The sequence below is a fragment of the Nicotiana sylvestris genome, chromosome 4 (assembly GCF_000393655.2).
Source record: "Nicotiana sylvestris chromosome 4, ASM39365v2, whole genome shotgun sequence".
Classification (NCBI taxonomy): Eukaryota; Viridiplantae; Streptophyta; class Magnoliopsida; order Solanales; family Solanaceae; genus Nicotiana; species Nicotiana sylvestris.
The window spans coordinates 100,312,027-100,335,833 of NC_091060.1; the positions used below are offsets into that span (position 1 = coordinate 100,312,027).

Genomic DNA, 23,807 nt, shown 5'->3' on the forward strand with positions numbered 1-23,807 from the left:
AAGATGAAGTTGTGTTTAGTTATAATTTTTGCAACATATTTGAATGTCTTTTTTTCAAAATCACGAAACATGATTTATACCCCACAACTTGTAAAAAATATCAAAACCACCCCAATTTGATTATCCTACTTGAAATAAACAATCAAATGCTATTGTTTAACTGTTATCATATTCTGCTTTACTATAATACACAAAAGATGCAAAATCAATATCACATTTTCTAATTCTACTAACACACAGAGAAGGTGCAAAAGCAGGCATAGCCACATATTTCTCATAACTATTTAATCAAACTTTCAGTAGACAGAGTTCAAGTATCAACTAGGACTGACCATCAGTCGCCAAAGATGTATCTGCCAAAGATGAAAAACTGATGGGGTCATTTAATAAATTTGTAAAATATAGGGTAAATTTGTAAAACTAAAAACTAGCAAATTCCCATTTTCAAGTGAAAAGGAAAAATTGATAAGAATGGGATAACCAAACATTGTTTTCAAAAAAAAAAATTGAAAAAAAGGAAAACATTTGTATGTCCAAACGGGCTCTAAGTGTCCCAATTCATCCCGAAACCAATCCAACCACCCCGACAAGTCACATATGAACATAAAAAAGACAATTAATAAGGGGACAAGACTACAATACACAAAGCGACCTACCGGGTCGTTACAATTTTAGAAGATATTTTTATGCAGAATGTAAAAACGCATGAAGGAGAAGAAAAAGAAGAACATGAAAAAACTCTGTTTGCATCGTAAAAGAATTGATCACCTTTCTTTTTGCATCCTACATCACCTAATTATGGTAGAATACACAAGCGATGATATATAAAAGGAAGAACAAAGAAAAGTGACACGTGATTTGAATTAAGCCAATATGTGTCTTTCACCAGTTTTAAATATTTTAAATTCATGGCGTTTTAACATATTTGGACCAAAATGAAATTCAAAAATAGCCAGATTTACAACTGATTGTTCAAAAATAGCCCAATTTCAAAAGTAATCGAAATTTAGTCACTTTTCATGTAAAGATAAATCTGGGCGAAAACACTGTTCAAAACCAGGAAAATACGCCAGTATATTATACTGGAGTTCCAGCATAAGTATGCTTGAACTCCAACATATTATACTGGAGTTCCAGGATAAGTATGCTGGAACTCCAGCATAATATGATGGAGTTCCGGCATAAGTACACTAGAACTCCAACATAATATACTGGAGTTCCAGCAAGTATAATTGTCCAGTATAATATACTGGAGTTTGGAGCATCGGTGCTCCAGTCTCTAGTATATTATACTAGAGTCAGTAAAGTATACCGATCCAGCATAATATGCTGGAGTTCATACACAGGTGCACCGAACTCCAGTATATTATGTTGGACCGGTCTCTGTTGCAGCAAAATAGTGGTTATTTTTCATTGACTTTGTAAACGCTGGCTATTTTTGAATGACCAGTCCGAAAACTGGCTATACCGTGCTATTTTTACGATTTTGATGGAATGGTTTTGTTTTTGCCAAAACAATTACTTTTGTCCAAAGGATCATCCTTCTTACTCGTTGTTTGTTTTGAGGAAATAGAGTGATATTCATGAAGGCAAAGTCAATTCCAAAGTGATATATAGAGAAGAGAGTGGCAAAAAATTGAGTTCAACTTTCTTTACTCTATTCATTCTTTAATCATCTATTCTTGTGATTTATGAAATTTAATATCAGAATTATGATAGATGGCCATGATCTTATAGCACACTGTGATATCTAATACGATTCATCAATCATGTGTATCTTTATTTGGTTCGATGATTACATGTTTCTCCTTTGAATCTCTTTTCTTCCTTTTTGCATCATTTTTTTTTGTATTCGACAATTATAAATAACATAAAAATTAAAGAGAGAAATAATTCTTAGGTTCTATTCCAATAAACATGGTATAAATACTACTCTCATATTTAAGGTGAAAATCAATAAATAATATGGCGTGCAAATAAAGCGTGTACTTAATGAATAAAGGCATAGTGAAAGAGAAGATAAACATTACTACATATCTATCTATCTTAGCTTATTGTCTTTAAACATCATGACATAAATACTGATAGTTTATAAATCATTTAAAGAAACAAATGAGTTTGTGTTTGAATCCTAACTGTTAAAGTTTTTTGTTATAAATCAGTGGTCTAGAAGGATTTTTGCGTGCCATTTATAAGATGGTATGATGAAGCAAATCTAACTTTTATTATTATCGTATGAAAGATTTTGACCAAGAGTTACCGATCCTTCTTGTTTAAATATCTCATGGTTGTCTCTGAATATTTATATTCAAGGTATATTTTAAATTTTGAAATTCTGTGTTTACATTATGAAAAGACCTCAAATTTAGATAAAAATAGGGTCGAACATGTGTATACCAGTTTAGGATCTCTTAAAGGTCATTAGATCTAAATGTTGCATCTTTGCCGCCCTTGATTTATAAACCAAGATTGATAGAAAAGCTTGTTCCTAATTAAGTTTCCAATCTGAAGCATGTTTAGAAAGTACTAATAGCTGAAACTTTGTCATTCAATTTTTTTTAGTCACGGTAAAGTTTAAAAAGAAAAGATGTTTTAAGAAATTTCAATCATCTTATCTCGTCTAACTTTGTCATTCAATTTTTTTTAGTCACGGTAAAGTTTAAAAAGAAAAGATGTTTTAAGAAATTTCAATCATCTTATTTCGTCTAATAACATCGATCATTTATAAAAAAGCTTAAACTTCATTTTATTATTTTCTTACAAAATGGCAAACTACATGACTCGATAGACAACTTAGCATACACATTCAAGACAAATGTAAAGAAACTAATAATAATAAATAAAAAAATAAAAAAAAATACTTGAACCTATACTCCAAATTTGTTGGAATTTTGATTATCGATTCGCACAAAATTTCATTGTCCTACCTTTCCCTCTCTTTCGATACTATCCCCATCACATTTACCAATTTCCCCTCTTTTCCGACACCCATATATATATATATATATATATATATATATATATATATATATATATATATATATATATATATATATATATATAAGTAAAACCCCATGTAGATAAAACTTATTATCAGCTCCAAAATCCGTTCTTTGCTCTGAACCTTGACAATTGGAATTATGCACATAAGCAGGAACCCAAAATCTCAGAAATCGGAATACAAAGATGATCCTTGGTTATTCACAGAAGCTAGAACATAAGAACTATACCCAGATGCAAGAAACCATTATCTTGGAAAATATATCAATGATTATTGGCTTATTTTAGTTCTTCTGGTAAAGAATTGGAGTATAAAGGTTTTTTTTGAATGGTAGTATGACAGCCTATTGTCCATGCAAGTTTGATATGGGTCGGAAAGTTGCTGGTGGGCCAATCCATTTTCAAGATTGTCAGCTAAGATATGTAAAAATTTCAGGGTTTGGTATTGGGTTTTCATATGGGTATTGGCGTGGGAGGTTGAGATGGGTTCAAAGGAGAAGACAGAAGAAGCTTGTTGTCAGTGCTGAGCTCTCTAATGCTTTCTCCTCTAACGTTGGATTTGATTCTCAGGTTGCTTTAAATTTTTTCATTTTTCCATTTACCTACTAATGTCATTCTCTCAGTTAAGCTTTGATTGAATACTTGCCCTCTTATCTTGTTAATTTGTTGGTTGAAAGGGATGTTATCTGAAGCTTATGTTTGATCTTGTTTGAAATGTACTACTGATGCCAAAATTTGGGTCTTTCTTTATATCCAACCACCTAGCTTAGAAATTATGGGTTCAACTTAACCTAATAGCTTTGACTCAAACCCAGTCCATGTGTTAAAACGTCTACTAAATAAATACAAATAACAGATTTTGAGCCTAATAAGTCAAATGGGTTGTGATAAAATTTCGAACTCGCACCCATAAAGTGCAAATCTTGGCTCCGCCTCTGTGCACTAATGATGACTTTATAGGCCAGTGAGTCTTCAGATAGAGCAGACTTGAGATCGTGTTTCGGAGCATTTGATTCATGTAAGATATGCCAAGGTTGAACCTTGATATGCCCTGGTATAGGAAGTAAAAGTCAGATAGATGAATTCTAACCAGAAGTCCAAGCGATCAGATCCGATTCTAGCTATTTTGTTTTTGCCCCAATGTGGTGGCATAGAGTATCTGATAGCCTGTTTCACAGTTTTGGTGTCTCTTGTATAGACTGATACGAAAAACAGAGTGGTTCTTGCTTGAAACTCGACGCGAGAAAACATCTTAGTTGATTAATTTAAATTTTAAGCAAACAAACATTTGCACACAATTCTTTCAACTATGTTATGTTCTCATTACCTTTTTTAGTTGTTTCTAATTAGTTCTTAATTTGAAAGTTTTGCGTTTTGTTTTCTTATGGTTTGTTTACTTGATCCGGGATGGTTTCTAGTCAAAATTTATGTTTTTATTTTCTGATATAAGTAACTCAATTAACAAAAAATGGGACTACCCAGCATACTAGAGGTATTATGAAGTTCTAGATAAATAGTTTCCAACTATTAATCTCTGCCTGAAAGTTGTTGGTTTGAATTTTTTGTTATTAGCTGACAGCTTTCCTGAAATTTTGAATTCTCCAGCCCCGTGATATACTGAAGTTACCCTGGATTGGCCCTCTACCTGGCGATATTGCTGAGATAGAGGCTTATTGTAGAATCCTTCGAGCTGCCGAACAACTTCATAACACATTAATGGAGACACTATGCAATCCAGTGACTGGAGAATGTAGTATCTCATATGATGTACCCTCAGAAGATAAACATTTACTGGAGGATAGAATAGTTTCTGTTCTAGGATGTATGGTATGTCTTCTAAACAAAGGGAGGGAGGATGTTCTATCTGGGAGATCCTTTATCATCAACTCATTCAGTGATTTTGATGTGCATGTAATGGATGATAAGCTTCCTCCACTAGCTTTTTTCAGAGGTGAAATGAAGAGGTATTGTGAGAGCTTGCATGTTGCTCTTGAAAACTTTATAACACCTGATGATCCTACGAGCATTAATGTATGGAGAAAGCTGCAAAGACTGAAGAATGTATGTTACGATTCTGGATTTCCCCGTGGAGATGACCATCCCTACCATACATTGTTTGCTAATTGGAATCCTGTTTATTTTTCATCAGAAGAAGAGACAGAATCTGCAAGTTCTGAGGTTGCTTTTTGGACAGGTGGACAGGTAACTGAAGAAGGTCTTAGATGGCTGTTGGAGAGAGGATTCAAAACTATTATAGATCTCAGAGCTGAGACTATAAAGGACAACTTCTATGAAAAATTGCTAGATGAAGCCATTTCCTCTGGAGATATTGAAGTACTGAAACTCCCTGTTGAAGTTGGCACAACACCTTCAGTGCAGCAGGTTGAGAAGTTTGCAGCACTGGTCTCTGATGTATACAAAAGACCCATATTTCTCCACAGTAAGGAAGGAGTTTGGAGGACATCAGCTATGGTCTCCAGATGGAGACAATACATGACTCGCTACACATCACACTTTGTGCCGAATGCTAGTAAGGATGTGACCTCCAGTGTGAACTCATTTTGTGGTAGTAGAGGAACACAGGAGGCAGGCACGCCAGTTAACTCAGAAGAAAATAAAACTTCTACTTGTGAAGGTGTGTCTGCATCTGATCACAAAAATGGGACACTACCTACAAGATCAAACAGCATAAATTCTGCTGGGAAACTTTTCAAACAAATTCCTGAAGCTATAGAAAACAAAGACCTAAGTAAGAATGAAGCTGATGATACTGTTGAATTCACTTGGAAAGGCACATTGCTTACTGCTGATGGTGGGGTAGTATCCTATAATAAAACAAACCCTCTTAAGTCGCAACTGCCTCCCCCTAAATTTTTCTCCCGGACTGAGATGTCTACATATTTCAGGAGTAGAAAGGTTTCACCAGAGACATATTTCACTCATGGAAAGAAAAGATTGGAGGGGCTCCATGCTTCGAGGTATTACTACAAGAGAGTACCTAAAGGGAATGAAATCATAGACAGTTACACTGAGGACAGAGCTATGGATTCTAGAAATCCAAATGGGCCATCTAGTAATATGCGCTTATCAACGAAACCTTCGAATTCCTCTGCGAATATGGAAAAGTATGAGGGTCATAATGGCTCTGCAGTGCCAATTTTGAACAGATTCAACAATGGTGAAGTACATACCTCTGTTAAAAGCAGTGGTCTTATTGATGCAAGTAACGAGTTGGATGCTAATGCTGTGTCCTCAGCCACTGCCATTGAGAGGAGGAACGTTGAGGCCCCCAGGCCTTCAGTTGATGATAACATGGAGCTAATTGAAGGAAATATGTGCGCTTCTGCAACTGGTGTGGTAAGATTGCAGTCCAGAAGGAAGGCAGAGATGTTCTTGGTTCGCACAGACGGGTTTTTGTGCAACAGAGAAAAGGTAACAGAAACTTCCTTGGCCTTCACTCATCCTAACACCCAGCAGCAGATGCTTTTATGGAAATCCACGCCAAAGACCGTACTACTTTTAAAGAAGCTGGGACAAGAACTCATGGAAGAAGCCAAAGAGGTGCTTACACAGATCACTTATCGATCTTGGACTCTGATATATGACTACTCTGTTAATGCTGGACTGTCCCTGTTGTTTTTCATGAAGATGCATACAGTTACCACTACTTTTAATAGGGCTGTTAATTTACTATAGCAACGCTCACATTTGTGTTTTTTACAATTGAAAGGAAGACCCGCAAAGGACCTTCCTTGAGAGCAAGAGATTTATTTTGGCTCATTTGTAATTTCTGTGCTACACGATAATCATCTTATCTGCTCTGTGAAATCAATGTATACACTTTGAAACTCCAGATTGCGTGATCAAGTAGGCCTGCTTGCTCCCATTTTTTCTTTATCAACAAAAAGAAAAACAGAATATGCTCGACATATGTTCCTGCATCATACTAGCGCGACCTCTCAGCATATTCAAACAAATTACAAAAGCTGCACTTCGTTTGTGAGTGGACATTTAGTTATTGTCAATCATCTGTAATATGAATTCCATCTACTTTCTGTCCAATTTTGTATCCACCAACCAACTTGAGAAAGGAATATATGACCATTAGTTTTCTCTACTCATTTCTTCTTTGCCATTGACTTCCATCCCTCTTACATCATGAATTTCAGTGTCATGCAAGTCTCTACCTAATTTTGCTGAAGTGAATCTTGGTTAGTGTTGACATACAAGTTGTCTAGAACATGTATACACATGTACTACATCATAGCTAGCACATGTATATAAGTTGTATAGTAGGTGTAATACAAGTTGTGTAGCACATGTATACACATGTACTACATCATAGCTAGCACATGTATATGAGTTGTATAGTAGGTGTATGGCAACTAATAGATTAGGTGAATTAGTATTATAAATAGGCCTTGTAATCTTCTCTTCTAGATATGAAATATAGAACTTCTTTGGTTTCTAACATGGTATCAGAGCATTGAAGTTTTTTCATCAGTTTGTTGTTGGAATTTTTTTTTTTTCCCCGTTCGAATTATTTTTGTTCAGAACAGTTTTTCGCTACTTTGATTCTATTTCACTATTTCCGGCCATTTTTTCCTGACAACTTTCATTTTCCAAGATCACTGTTCACTGCACTGTTCACTGTTCAAATATTACTATTCACTGTACTTCATGGTAATATTCCTTACAACATTCTTTTTTCCTCTAAGCCATTATTTCCTATTGAATCCAAAATATTGGGTTGTACTTGTTTTGTTCGTGATGTTCGTCCACAGGTAACTAAATTAGATCCAAAGGCCCTTAAGTGTGTGTTCTTAGGGTACTCACGTCTTCAGAAAGGTTATCGGTGTTATTCTCCAGATCTCAAAAGGTACTTAGTGTCTGCCGATGTCACATTCCATGAAAATTATCCGTTCTTTTCTTCATATGTTTATAACAGTCCTGAGGAAGAAGATGATACTTTGGTCTACACTGTCACACATCCAGTTAGTTCTCCAACACCTCTTCCTCAGTCACCCGTTTCCCTCGATCGACCATCCGAGCAGCCACCTGTTCTTCGTGTGTATACCAGGCGACAACAAACCTCAGAACCCGATCCTTTACCTACTTCTGCTTCGTCGGTAGATCCAACCTCCTGTGTTTCAGATCCTAGTTTGGATCTTCCTATTGCCATTCGCAAAGGTACACGACAATGTACTTATCCTATTTCTTCTTTTGTGTCTTATGACCATTTGTCTACTTCTTCTAGCTCGTTTATTGCATCATTAGATTCTGCTAGGATACCTAAAACTGTTCGTGAAGCATTGTCCCACCCAGGTTGGCATGATGCAATGATAGAAGAGATGATGGCTTTAGATAAGAATGGTACTTGGGAGTTGGCCGATCTGCCCACTAACAAAAAGGCTATTGGGTGCAAGTGGGTATTTGCTGTTAAGTTTAACTCCGATGGGACAGTAGCTCGCCTTAAGGCACGCCTTGTTGCAAAAGGGTATGCACAGACCTATGGAGTCGACTATTTGGATACTTTTTCCCCGGTCGCCAAGTTAGCTTCTGTTCGATTATTCATTTCCATGGCAGCTACTTATGATTGGCCTCTGCATCAGCTTGATATAAAGAATGCTTTTCTACATGGAGATCTTCAGGAAGAAGTATATATGGAGCAACCACCTGGGTTTGTTGCTCAGGGGGAGTGTGGAAAGGTATGTCGTCTTCGAAAATCTCTTTATGGGCTGAAACAGAGTCCCCGTGCTTGGTTTGGCAGATTTAGTGAGGCTGTTCTAGAATATGGGATGAAGAAAAGCAATTGCGATCATACGGTGTTTTATAAAAAGTCTGATGATGGTATTCTTTTATTGGTAGTATATGTTGATGACATCGTTATTACTGGAAGTGATATTACAGGAATTTCAACTCTAAAGTCTTTCCTTCACACTCAATTTCAGACGAAAGATTTAAGGTAACTAAAGTATTTTTTGGGAGTTGAAGTTACACGGAGCAAGAAAGGCATCTTCTTGTCCCAAAGGAAATATACTCTTGACTTGTTAGCTGAAACTGGAAAGTTGGGATCTAAACCATGCAGCATGCCAATGGTTCCTAACACACAACTCGTGAAAGAAGACGGTGAGTTATTCGAAGATCCAGAGAAATATAGGAGATTGGTTGGGAAACTGAACTATCTTACAGTAACTCGTCCCGATATCGCATACTCTTGTCAGCATTGTGAGTCAGTTTATGTCTTCCCCAACAGTCAGGCATTGGGCGGCTCTGGAGCAGATTCTTTGTTATCTAAAGGGATCTCCAGGACGGGGTCTAGTATATAAGAATAATGAACACACTAACATTGAGTGTTTCACAGATGCAGATTGGGCAGGGTCAAAAGCCGATAGGAGATCCACGACAGGATATTGCATTTTTGTTGGTGGAAACTTGATTTCGTGGAAGAGTAAGAAACAAAATGTCGTATCTCGATCTAGTGCGGAAGCAGAATACAGAGCTATGGCACAATCTGTGTGTGAGGTTGTATGGGTACATCAACTATTAAGTGAAGTTGGCTTCCAAACTACATTGCCAGCAAAGTTGTGGTGTGATAATCAAGCTGCTCTTCATATCTCCTCTAATCCTGTATTTCACGAAAGGACTAAGCACATTGAAATAGATTGTCACTTTGTTCGTGAAAAGATTCAACAAAAGCTCATCTCTACAGGTCATGTTAGAACTGGAGATCAATTGGGAGACATTTTCACAAAAGCTTTGAATGGAGCTCGAGTTGAATATATCTGTAACAAGTTGGGCATGATCAATATATATGCTCCAACTTGAGGGGGAGTGTTGACATACAAGTTGTCTAGCACATGTATACACATGTACTACATCATAGCTAGCACATGTATATGAGTTGTATAGTAGGTGTAATACAAGTTGTGTAGCACATGTATACACATGTACTACATCATAGCTAGCACATGTATATGAGTTGTATAGTAGGTGTAATTAGGTGTATGGCAACTAATAGATTAGGTGAATTAGTATTATAAATAGGTCTTGTAATCTTCTCTTCTAGATATGAAATATAGAACTTCTTTGGTTTCTAACAGTTAGCTTAGGCCTTGAGATTTTTTCCCATTTGTTTCATTTTGAGAACCTTTAGTTTCAGCTTGTTGTGCATAGCTCTATGATCCATTTATGAAACTTATCTTTGAAGGTTCCATATTTAAGAAAATATGTAGTTCTGGAAAATTCGCTATTTTCTTTTGCAACATGCTTATGCAGTCGAAAACTATGTCCTTTTCGTTCTTTAGATAAGTATCTCTAGCAAATAGTTTACTATCTCATAGTTTTAACTCTTTTGCTTTTTTCTTTCTTTCTAATTCTTCTTTGAAGGTTGCTTCTTTCTTGTATTACCAAGAGAAAATGAAAGTTCTTGTTGAACCTGAGGTGCATGATATATTTGCACGAACTCCAGGCTTCGGATTTGTTCAGACCTTTTATAGTCAAGATACCAGGTGAAATGACCCACAAACTTTACACTCAGATAGCACTCTTCATATATTTGTTTGTTTGTCTCGGTTCACTTCTTTTACTTCACTAAGATATGCTGACCTTGCCTGTTGTACCTAATGCAGTGATCTTCATGAAAGTGTTGATTTTGTTGCCTGCCTAGGCGGAGATGGAGTTATACTCCATGCTTCTAAATTATTTCGAGGTGGTATCCCGCCCGTTGTGTCATTTAATTTAGGATCCCTTGGATTTCTCACTTCCCATACAGTATGCTTCTTGACTGAAAACATTATGATTTGGTTCTTAATTCACTTAGGAAGTCTCTCCTCTGACTTTTTCTTATTAATCCGTAAAGTTTGAAGATTATAAGAAGGATCTAAGACAAGTCATTCACGGGAATAGCACTCTGGATGGTGTTTATATAACTCTGAGAATGCGTCTTCGATGTGAGATATTCAGAAATGGAAAGGCAATGCCTGGAAAGGTGTTCGATGTCCTAAATGAAGTTGTAGTTGATCGTGGTTCTAATCCATATCTCTCCAAAATTGAGTGTTATGAACATGATCGCCTCATTACCAAGGTGCACTTTTTGTAAACCTAACTGCCAACCACCCCGCTGCCCCTGCAGAAGAACCAAAAATTATCCCATTTTTCATATTTCAGACTTCGTAGACCTTCCTAGCCAACTTTTTTATTTCAACAAGCATCCACTTGATTAAGGAGCTATAGGACATGGAGATACCTGTGACACCATTTTATGTTATTTGGCAGGTGCAAGCCGATGGGATCATAGTAGCCACACCAACTGGAAGTACTGCTTATTCTACGGCTGCTGGAGGTTCCATGGTACCTATTATCCCTAAGAGATATGAACCTTTTAACTTACATGAGTAATTGAACATATGTGTCCTGAAATACCACAGGCAATGAATTGTATCCAAAGCAAATATTCCCTCCGTTTCAATTTATGTGACATAGTTTGACTTTGGCACAGAGATACGAAAAAAAAGAGAAAAAGAAGACTTTTTAAATAGTGGTCTTAAAAGCTTAAAGGGTAAAAGCTTTGTGGGGCCATAACATTTGTGTCGCTATAAAAGATTCTCATTAAGGCTAAACTGGGTAAAATGAAAAGTTTAAAGTTAAATTGTTTCCAAATATATAAACATGCCATTCTTTTTGAAACGGACTAATAAGGAAAGTGTGTCACATAAATTGAAACCGAGGTAGTAATAAGTTAAAGCTGAATTACAGAAATAGTGCAAGATGGTGAGGTTTATAGCTTTAACAGTTTGTTGTGGCATTGGTGAACAGCTAAAAAACGAGCCACAGAGAAGTGGCTGACTACCCCCTCCCCTCTCATTAAGAAATAAGAGAAGAAGAGACAGGAAAAGAAAGTAGACTGCATTGTGCACTTAATAGTAAAGATATAGACGTTTCCTGACATATTTTACGAGTTATTGGTAGAAGCTAGTTGATTCCTCCTGTCATATCGTTATTATTGATGTGGAAATGGGGTGATGCAACAGACACTTGAATTGAAATAGATGGAAAGGTTACTTTCGAAGATATTGGGGAAAACTGCTAAGCTAGTCAAATTTGGACTCCTGATTGAAAACCTACTATCGGGGTTTTTCTTTAAAGGTTGAAAGCCTAATATTTAGCATTAAACAAAACTGATAGCAAGACTTCTTTGCATGGTTCTGTATTCAGTGGTGATTATGTTTATGATCCTTAGCTGTGTTACATAATCTGATACTGAACAATTGATTTATTTTTTTCCACTTCCTATTTGTTATTTACTGAAAGTAATAAATGCATAATCTTGTTTCCATTTCCTATTTATTGTATGACTGAGAATAGTGGAGATCGTAAAATTGCTTCATAAAATGTCACTCTAAGTGTAGATGTGTGCAACAAAGCAATAACTTGCAGTAATCAATCAGGTTATCAGCAAGTATGAACCAATTTTTGGCATCGAAAGCAAATTGACGGAACTCAATATTAAACAAATTAGTTTCAGTGTACTACGAAGCAGTTTTAGCTAGTTGTGTGAAGATTTCTTTCTGATTTCTTTCGTTCTACTTAGTTGCAATCTTGAAGTTACATCTTGCAATAAGATGGTTTTGTTATTTGATTTTCATACACAGTTCTTGATCTATATTTTTACTTTTGAAAGTTATGTTGGTTGTTATTGTTCATTTAATTGATGCTGAAACTTTAGCTGTGCTCCTTCTGGTCAATAATTGTTGATTGATTCGCCTTTACCAAGTGGATGCTAGAATAGTATATCACAAGGAAATTTATGTCATGCAGGTGCACCCAAATGTTCCTTGCATGCTCTTCACACCAATCTGCCCACACTCGCTCTCATTCAGACCTGTCATTCTTCCGGACTCTGCAAAGCTGGAGCTAAAGGTGACTTTCTCCATGAATATTTAAATAGTAATGGTATATATTTACTTTTAACTACTAGTGCTAGTACCTTGGTACAGTGTGTTAATACTCTTGGGGGCTTCTTTAGTAAATTTTGAAAGATCATCTTAGACAATGGAATAAGTTATTGTCCGGAAGGGTAGCACCCAAGGGTGTGGCCTAGCGGTCAGTTAAGATATTGTCTGGAAGGATAGCACCCAAAGGTGTGGCCTAGTGGTCAATGACGTAGGTTGAGAACCATGAGGTCTCAGTTTCAAATCCTAGCAGAGGCAAAAACACTAGGTGATTTCTTCTCATGTGTTCAAGTGTTGTCCATGGACAAAGTTGCCCGATACATGTGGCTGGTGGGAGGTAGCAGGTACGCTGTGAAACTAGTCAAGGTGCACGCAAGCTCGGGTGGATACCTCGATTCTCAAGAAAAAGTTAGTGTCTGGAAGGGTAGTTAATTGATTTACTTTCAAGGTTTTGCACCTCTCAAGCACAAAGAAGAGAGAAAAACAAAAGCACCCCGCTAATGTTTTTCACAAAACTAGCGAAAGCGTTCTTCAAGCTCACGTTAGAATGTAAGATGAAAAAAAACCTCACCCACACGTTCTTCAATCCCGCAAGATTGCAAGAAGCGCTGAATAAAGGAAGAACAATGAAATAAAAAGTAAATCACGTTTTTGAAGCAAGAACTTAGAAAAACTAATCACTAATGTTCAGCATATTAAGTCCTTTAAATAGGCCTTACAATGAGCAAAATTGATAAAGTTAAGTAAAATTAATCTTAATTAAACTAGAATAAAAATAAGGCAAAGAGAACCTATCCTAACTAAAATAGGAAAAAGAATTCTAGTTGGAATGGACTACCAACTAACAATCCTAGTTTGACTAGAACTATAAATATATATAATCCTACTATTGTAATCTTCAAGGAAAAGAAATCCTAATCTTGAATGGATTCTTGGACTTCTTCAATTTCTTGAAATTCTTGGGCCTCATTGGATTAAGTCTAATTAGTGTAAGCATTTTAAATTCGTGGCCTAATTCTCCAAATTCATTGGCACCTTCATGAGCCCAATAAGCCTCCAATGTTGTAGAAAACATGGCCTCCATATGTTCATCATTCTCCCTTGGTTGAAAAGGACTCGCCCTCGAGTCATCGAAATAGTAGGTGATGCTTCAAAAAGTCATTGGGAAGCTCCAAGCGATAAGCATTATCACCAATCTTTTGCAGTACCTTAAAAGGTCAATTAGCTCGCGTTTGTAATGTAGAGAAGTAGTGGGGATGCAAACACTACGTGGTCGACGACGGCGGACTGTATAAGGAGGGCGGCGAGAGAGGTGTTAGGGATATCTTTGGGCCGCACCGGTGGCCACATAGGAGACTGGTGGTGGAATGCAGTTGTCCAAGGTAAAGTGGAAGCAAAGAAGGCGGCTTACCTGCGGTTAGTAGGGAGCACTGGCGAGGAGGAGAAGAGAGCGAACAGGGAGAGGTATAAGGTAGCTAGGAAGGAGGCGAAGATGGCAGTAACGGAGGCTAAGACGGCATCTTTTGCTCGTCTGTATGAGGAATTAGGGAACAAAAGCGGGGAGAAGAAGTTATTTCGACTCGCTAAGGTGAGAGAGAAGACGACTCGAGATCTGGACCAAGTGAGGTGCATAAAAAATGATGGCAGCAAAGTTTTGATGGGGGATGACCAGATTAAGAGGAGGTGGCAGACCTACTTTGCTATTGTACTAGGTGAATTGAGGAATGCCGATAGTCCCTATGAATTAAGTTATTGTAGGGACATTGAGGTCATGGAGGCAATGCGTAAGATGAGAAGAGGCAGAGCTAGACGAAATTTCGGTTGAACTTTGGAGGTGTGTGGGTAGAGCAGGTGTGGAATGGCTTACTGGGTTGTTTAATGTTATATTCAAGATTAATAGGTTGCCTGAAGAGTGGAGGTGGAGTACAATGGTTCCGTTGTATAAGAACAAAGGCGATATCCAGAGTTGTAACAACTATAGGGTTATCAAATTACTGAGTCATACCATGAAAGTCTGGGAGAGAGTGGTAGAAATGAGAGTGCGAAGGACGGTGTCTATTTCAGACAAGCAGTTCGGGTTCATGCCGGGGCGATCTACCACAGAAGCTATCCACCTTATTAGGAGGATGGTGGAACAATATAGGGATAAGAAGAAGGATCTCCACATGGTGTTTATTGATCTAGAGAAAGCGTACGACAGGGTTCTTAGGGAGGTCTTATGGAGCCCCTTAGAGGTTAAAGGGGTCCCGGTTGCCTACATTAGGGTGATTAAAGACATGTATGATGGAGCTAAGACTCAGGTTAGGATAGTAGGAGGCAACTTCGAACATTTTCCTGTTGTTACGGGGTTGCACCAAGGGTCTGCGTTCAGCCCTTTCCTATTTGCCCCGGTGATGGATGCACTAACTCATCATATTCAAGGGGAGGTGCCATGGTGCATGCTATTTGCTGATAACATAGTTCTAATTGACGAGACACAAGGCGGCGTCAACGAGAGGCTAGAGGTTTGGAGACATGCCCTTGAGTCTAAAGGTTTCAGGTTGAGCACGACGAAGACGGAATACCTCGAGTGCAAATTTGGGGCCGAGCCGACGGAAGCGGGAGTGGAAGTGAGGCTTGACTCTCAAGTCATTCCTAAGAGGGGTAGTTTCAAGTACCTTGGGTCAGTTATTCAGGGTATCGGAGAGATCGACGAGGATGTCACACACCGTATAGGGGTGGGGTGGATGAAGTGGAGGTTAGCGTCGGGAGTCCTGTGTGACAAGAAAGTGCCACTGTTACTAAAGGTACTCCCTCTGTTCCAATTTATGTGAACCTGTTTGACTGGGCACGGAGTTTATGAAAAAATGAAAACTTTTAGAATTTGTGGTCCTAAACAAATCAAAAAGGGGTTCAGGGTATTTGTGTGGTTATAAAAGCTTCTCATTAAGGGTAGAATTGTAAGTTTAAGCTAAATTGCTTCCAAATTTAGAAAGGGGTCATTCTGTTTGGAACGGACCAAAAAGAAATAGGTTCACATAAATTGGAACGGAGGGAGTAAGTTTTATAGAGCAGTGGTTAGGTCGGCCATGTTGTATGGGATCGAGTGTTGGCCGATTAAGAACTCACACATCCAGAAGATGAAAGTAGCAGAAATGAGGATGTTGAGGTGGATGTGCGGGCATACAAGTATGGATAAGATTAGGAATGAAGATATTCGAGAGAAGGTGGGCGTGGCCCCATGGAGGACAAGATGCGGGAAGCAAGACTCAGATGGTTCGGGCACATTCAGAGGAAGAGCACTGATGCACCGGTGAGGAGGTGTGAGCGACTGGCTGTGGTGGGCACGAGGAGAGATAGAGGGAGACCTAAGAAGTATTGGGGAGAGATGATCAGGCAGGACATGACGCGACTTAGGATTACTGAGGACATGACCCTTGACAGGGAATTGTGGAGGTCGAGCATTAAGGTTGTAGGTTAAGGGAAAGTTGTGAATATTTCTACAGCGCACTAGAGTGAGACTAGCCAGTTAGGAGTTAGTCTTAGGATGCTACTGGTCAGCTACTGATGCAGGGCTTTATCTGCTGGATATTATTATACCTTCCATCTTTTTCGTATTTCCTATATTTCTTATATTGTTGATATTTTGTTATTTTATGTTATTTTATTATGAGTCTATTGATAGTACTAATATATCGGCTCTTGTTGCTTTCTTGAGCCGAGGATCTCCTGGAAACAGCTTCTCTGCCCCTCGGGGTAGGGGTAAGGTCTGCGTACATATTACCCTCCCCAGACCCCACTTGTGGGATTATACTGGGTTGTTGTTGTTGTTGTTGTTGTAATGTAAAAAACTTGCGGTTTGGAAATCTCTCCTTACTTAAATGAACCCAAACCAGGTCGCCTTCCTTGAACACCACATGTTTCCTACGTATATCAGCCTTTTCTTTATATCTAGCATTTTGCTTCTTGATATGTGACCGAACTTTCTCATGTAGTTTCTTGAGTTGCTTCACTCGATCAGCAACATCTCGGCTAAAAAAATGAGTGGCTAGAAGAGGAGAAAGATCAAGTGGTTCAAGAGGATTCTTACCATAGACAACTTCGAATGGACTCTTTTCCGTAGTGTGGTTGGTTGACTTGTTGAAGGCAAACTCATCAGTAGGAAGTAACGATTCCCACTCTTTGAGATTCTTCTTTATTAACCCACGAAGCAAAGCACCTAAACTTCGATTGACAACTTCGGTTTGCCCATGATGAGAAGTGCTAGGTGTTAGCGTAGTACCAAGTTTAGCCCATAAAGTCCTCCAAAAATGCCCTAGGAACCTTGAATCCCTATCTGAAACAATAGTTCTTGGAATTCCATGCAATTTCACAATATGATTAAAAAAAAAAGATCAGCAATTCTTATCGCAAGGAATAAAGTGAGCCATCTTTGAAAATCGATCGACAACCACGAAGATGGAATCCTTGCCTCTTTGATTCCTTGGAAGGCCCAACAAAAAGTCCATGCTAATGTCTTCCTAAAGTTGAGTAGGAATTGGCAAAGTAGTGTACAGACCCGAATTGCCTTTGTGCACTTTTGCCTTTATACAAGTTTCACATCTTGCAACCAGCTTATTGACATCCCGAACCATCTTAGGCCAATAGAAGTTTTCATGAACTAGGCGTAGAGTGTTTGTTTGCCCAAAGTAGCCAGCTAACCCTCCCTCATGGGACTCACGGATTATAAATTCACGCTAACTTCCTTGTGGAACACAAAGCTGCTAACCATGATAAAGTTAGCCATCCCTAAGCACAAACATACGCTGAGGACCCTCCCAGCATTGACCCCAAATAGCTCCAAAGTCTGGATCTGTTGCATATAATTCCTTTGTGTTCAAAGCCCACAATAGTGTTTTGCATGACAGAAACAAATCAAGGCTTGCGACTTAATGCATTAGCTACTTGATTGACTATCCTAGCCTTGTGTTTAATAGCAAAGTGAAAGGCTTGCAAAAATTCTACCCACTTGGCATGCCTAATGTTGAGTTTATGTTGGCTATTCACATACTTCAAGACCTCATGATCAGAATAAAGCACAAATTCTCGAGGTAAAAGATAATGACTCCAATGAGAAAAAGCTCTGATAATGGTGTAGAACTCTTTGTCATAAGTAGAATACTTGGAACTTTGCATCATTCAGCTTCTCACTAAAATAAGCCATGGGTCTACCTTCTTGACTAAGAACAACTCTCATCCCAACTACGGAAGCATCACATTCAACTTCAACGATTACATCAAAGTTGGGCAAAGCAAGCGCATGTGCTTGAGTCATCTTTGTCTTAATCAATTCAAAACTCTTTTGGGCAGCATCCGTCCATTTAAATGAGTTTCCCTTCAAACACTCGGTAATATGAGCAACAAGAGAGCTAAAATTCTTTATAAAACGCCGATAAAAGACACCATACCATGGAAGGTGCGAATCTCTATTAAGCTTTTTGGAATAGGCCAGCTAGCAATAGCTTCAATCTTTTCCGAGTCGACCTGAATTTCCTCAATAGAGACAATATAACCGAGAAAGAGACTTGCTCAGAAAAGAACTTGCACTTCTTCAAGTTGGCATAAAGGGTTTGCTCTCTTAAAACTTCAAAAATCTTTCTCAAGTGCTTCAAATGTTGTTGATCATCCTTGCTATAAATAAGTACATCATCAAAATAAACAACGACAAATTTTCCTATATATGGCTGACAAATTTGGGTCATGAGTCTCATAAATGTGCTAGGAGCGTTAGAGAGCCCAAATGACATAACAAGCCATTCGTACAATCCCTTGCCTGTCTTGAATGCAGTCTTCCATTCATCTCCCTTCTTCATTCGAATTTGGGGATAGCCACTTTTCAAATCAATTTTAGAAAATATCTTGCCCTCATGTAATTGGTCAAAAAGATCATCAAACCTAGGAATAAGAAATCTATACTTGATGGTGATCTTGTTAATAGCACGACTATCAACACACATGCGCCAAAATCCATATTTCTTAGGAACGAGCAAGGCAGGTACAACACAAGGACTTAAACTTTCCCTTATTACTCCACTCCTTTATAAGTAATTCTTCCTCTTGTTATGCATATTTTTATGGACTTTAGGATTAACGCATTATGCTGACTTATTTGGAATGATAGAGTCAACAATCAAGTCAATATCGTGTTGAGCTTCTATGAAAGGAGGAAGGTCAATGACACACATTGTTGGATACTCCAATGGATCATCATAAAACTTTGGTGGTAAATTCTCATCTTGTAGATCCAATGCATGTTCCTCGTCTCTTTGGTAAATCCTCATCTTGTGGATCCAATATCATTAATGTTGGATGTTAATGAACATGTTGGGAGATATAGAGACGAGAGAGGGATAGGTGAGCCAGATGAGGGTGAAAAAATGAGGAAGATGAAAGTGAAACGAGAATTAGCTATGATGGCTATGATACAAAATCTAGTTGAAGAAGAAATCTAGGGTATTCGGTTGAGAGAGGGGAATTGTTATTCAAAATTCTTCCATTGACAAGCTATAGTGAATAAGAAGAGAAACTTATAGAGGCAATAGAAGTTAAGGAATAATAATGTACAAGGAGAAGTAGTGCATGAGGCGATTGTGGATTTATACATACAATTATACAGGGAAGGGAGTGCTTTAGGGGTCGCTTGGTATCATGGATAAAGAAAATAATCCCATGATAAAATGTGGGATTATTTAGTCTTGTGTTTTTTTAAAAATCTTCATCAAAAAGAAAACGAAAATGAAAGAGAAAAAAAGAGGACAATACATGGCATAGTCCATGTTCTCTTTGTTGTTATCGTCTTGAGTCTATGACACCCCTTTATTTAGTACCTTTCTTTCTTTATGATAACAACAATACCACCTCAATTCCAAACAAGTTGGGGTCGCTATATGAATCCTCACTGACCATGTTCTCCATTTAAATTCATCTCAGGCCAATATTGTACAAAATAAAAATAAAAATGAGAAGTACTAGAAGTTCTCGATATTTCCTACTAGCATAAGAATCTGTAGTAAGACTAGAAAACTCCTAGAAAACATAGGCCTAAAGTAAACGTAATAACGTGATATTCCGCTGAATGGTAAGTGAAGGTGATAAAAGGAGACGAGATAGGCCTAAAACACATGAAAGAAGTTGTCTCAAAAAACTTACAATCTCTTGGAATCAATGCAACTTACTTCCATGTGATTTTAGGTCTACCTCGTCTCTTTTTAACACCTTCACTCTCCATGGTTTAACACCCACAGTGTACATACGAGTGCATGTGGAGGTCAACACAAGACATGACCAAACCATGTAAAGTGACATTCTCTGATTTATCCTCATGCTACTTGTTTCATCCGGCGAATGTAGTTATTTTTAATCTTGTCTAATCTTATTTGAATGCACATCCATCTTAGGTTTCGGATCTTTGAGACACTCATCTTGTGGATGTGTTGGACTTAGCAGCCCAATATTCACATAAATATAACATTGCTGGTCTAATAACTGTTCAATAGAACTTACTTTCACTTTGATATGTATCCTCCTATACATAACACCTCAGTAGCACAAAATGTTCGTCGACAACAGGATTGGAACCTGCACAGGAAAATCCCAACAGATTTCAAGTCTTCTCCTTAACTGCTCGAACATATAGGCAGCTTCTTTATAAGTTCTTATCTTTCCTCATTAAACAACGATGTTTTCTATTTGTAGAATGTGAGTCCTTTTATTCTGCTACTTCTGATTTTGGACTTCTCTTCTACTCGTCATGAAGTTACTAAAACAATTAAATTTGAAGTTGTGCCTGATTTTGATAGGTCATCTTAGTATATGTTCTTGTCAGTATTCTTAAAAGTAGACATGATTCCTCAATGAATTTAGGTTTCTTAGGATGCTTTAAGTTTTTCCCTAAAAGAGTAATGTCGGTGCAAAAGCCTTAATTTCAACTATCGTGTTTTATGATTGGCACCTTGATAACTGCACGTATCCAATTTCTTGATATTACACCATTATTGTTCGACTATTGGCACCTTGATGAATGCATATCCATTTCTTGTTGTCAAATCATGAAATCTCTCATGATTTCATGGCATGTGTCTAGCAGTCAGCCAAGGCACAACTGCGTCTTTCTAAACGTTTTGCTCTTTTGTGGATTCATTTCGTACCATTCAGTTAGAAAGTTAAGTTATTTGCAAACAGATTCCAGAGGATGCACGCAACAATGCTTGGGTCTCCTTTGATGGGAAGAGACGGCAACAACTGTCTAGAGGAGATTCTATTCGGATATGTATGAGTCAGCATCCACTTCCTACAGTCAATAAATGTGACCAAACAGGTGATTGGTTTGGTAGCTTGATCCGTTGCCTGAATTGGAATGAAAGACTAGACCAGAAAGCACTCTGAAGAAACTTGGAACTATCCTGTCCCACATTTATGTAGATTCTTGTACAGTCATATAAGATCAGCAGAATTACAGAAGATCCACTTTACACGGTATAAAATTCGTTTCCCATGGCTCTCATAGGTGCAATTAGTGTTCCCCACCTTTCATCCTCTCTTAGCAATGTCGCATTTCAACATGGGCACTTTCTATATCGTTACTCTACAATAGACGCTTATAAAATTGCAATCTTTACTCATCTGCCTGAGATAGAGAGTTCTGTTCGTGGTATCTCTCGGCTATCATACTTCTTGATACCTCTTTTATAGGTATCAAGTCTCTCCAGCCGCCGCCCACTCCAGAAGTTATGTTCTGGTAATAGCAAACATTAAGAGTGTGTTGAACTGTTCCATCTTGTTTGATAAAAGTGTGGCAGCCTCCTGTTATTAAACCCTGATCACTTATTTTGTGTTTAAGCAGAGTCAGCAGACAATACCTTTACTGCAGCATGAAATAATTCATTGAGAATAAAGTTTTTTTTTTTTCAAGATTGAGAATTATTTGTTACTTCATACTTTTTGTTGAAGCTTTTCTATTAAATAAGATAGTTGTTAACCTTTTCAAAAGGGGGCATTTGCATCTATACCTGTCTTTTGTGTCACGTTTTAACGTGTGCCCGCTTTGCAAAAAAATTGCAAGCATACCCGCTTTTTCGCATAACTTCAGCATACGAGGCTGAAGTAGCAAAGGCAATCACGTAAAACTTCAGCATTCTAATAGTCAGGTCTGAAGTTCAGCTCTAGAGCTGAAGTTTTTTGTTTTTTTAACTGGCAAAGTTTTTGTAAATGTATATACATAAGGTCAATATAGTATGATTTTGTCTCAGAAGAAAAATATTTTTAAGGACCTCATATTTTGGAGGCAGATCTAGAATTTAAAGTGTAGGTTTATAATTTTAGCTCTTTTAAGTTATTGGGTTTTAAATTAATAATTTGTACATATTAAATGAATTTCTTAAGATAAATGCAGGGTTTAGACCACAACTACTGGTTCGGTCGATCCCCTGGTCCAAACTCTACTTCCCGCCCCTTATAATACATGTTTGGTTATAAATACATAACGAACATATAATTATGTCCTTGATGATACTACATTCTTGGACAAATTATAGTTTATGCAACCATTTTGTGGTTGAAGATGACCTCCATATAGCTCTAATTAAATGGCATTACGATCAAGCTAAGGGTGAACTTTTGGTTTCTAAGTTAACTAATTGGTCACAAGTCTGACTTTTAACTGTACGTTTCCTATTGGAGCTGACCTCCACATCAATGGAACTATATTTGCTAGTTAACTAGTTGATTCTCTTCACAATGTATCCGACTTTCCAAGTGATTAAATATATACTTGCACATATCAAATGAAATTTTTTGGGGGCTTTTCCAAACGCATAAAAAGTGCTTAGATTAGTAAAATTGTGTCTTCTTTCTCGCTTGCCTTTTTCTCATTCGTTTTCACAAGTGGGGTGTGGGGAAGGTAGACAGTACGCAGACCTTATTCATGCCTTTAAAATGAGAAATGAAAAATACAATCCTCGGGGCCAACGATGATGGGCAATCTCTACTAAACTTGGATATTGTTAATATGCCTCAAGATGAAATGATATTCAGAGTCTGCACAAGCTGATTCGAATACTATCGTAATTCAAAAGAGCGTGTGTGTTGAGGTGACAAGTTTGATCTACATGAGTGTGACAACTTTCTTTTTAGGTACGTAAAAATTAGAGTCTTGACGGAGTACAAATGAAGTAAGTTGGGAAAAATAACAAAAAGCAAAAATAAAATGTAGAAAGATATGATTTGTGAATCAAAATGGTATCATGTAGATCACATTACGGAAGAATAATAACCTGAAAATCTGAAATCAGATTTATGTATCAGAATACATAAGCGAATCATGTATAATATCATCTTAACCTAATATTATCATACAATATATTTCAATTGGTTTCTGAGGCTATTATCTATATATGGACAAATTAATGGTCTCATGGCCATCAACTTGATCTTAATATAATTCATGTTTTTTTAGCAGAGTATCAACCTTATTATTTTCTCATCTCTATTATTACAAAATGATATATCATAGTAGGTATAATTGCCCTTGTATAATGAGTCCGTGAATCATATATATGACATGGCATTATGTTCATATCTTTATATGTTTGTTAGCACCAAAAATCGGACATGAACTGAGAACAATATCGACATCTTCTTCAACTGCTTAATTTGGACAATGGTCCCATTGAATTGGACCACTACTTTAGACAAAGAGGCACATAGAGGAAACCAATTGGGGTTTTGTATCATTTGTTGCAATCTGGCCTGAATGGGATAGGTTTGTGTTTGTTTATATTTGATGGAGGTTTGAGTTTGAATTATTCATATCTTGGTTCATTAAGTGTATTTGTTTTT

General features: G+C 37.5%; 1 protein-coding gene across 2 annotated transcripts; it reads left to right on the forward strand.

Moving 5' to 3' along the window:
• Positions 1 to 3,073: 3,073 nt before the first annotated feature.
• LOC104221149 (NAD kinase 2, chloroplastic) lies at positions 3,074 to 21,881 on the forward strand. Of its 2 annotated transcripts, XM_009772145.2 has the most exons (8): positions 3,074 to 3,570; positions 4,606 to 6,561; positions 10,390 to 10,511; positions 10,632 to 10,773; positions 10,862 to 11,086; positions 11,278 to 11,352; positions 12,820 to 12,921; positions 21,153 to 21,881. In XM_009772145.2, exons 1-8 carry the CDS (start codon positions 3,337 to 3,339, stop codon positions 21,354 to 21,356), a joined length of 3,060 nt encoding a protein of 1,019 aa, XP_009770447.1. In that variant the 5' UTR covers positions 3,074 to 3,336; the 3' UTR covers positions 21,357 to 21,881. The 2 variants fall into 2 exon arrangements, with proteins under 2 accessions (XP_009770447.1, XP_070028232.1); XM_070172131.1 differs by lacking the exon at positions 10,862 to 11,086 and having other exon boundaries at positions 10,632 to 10,711; positions 21,153 to 21,331.
• Positions 21,882 to 23,807: the final 1,926 nt, after the last annotated feature.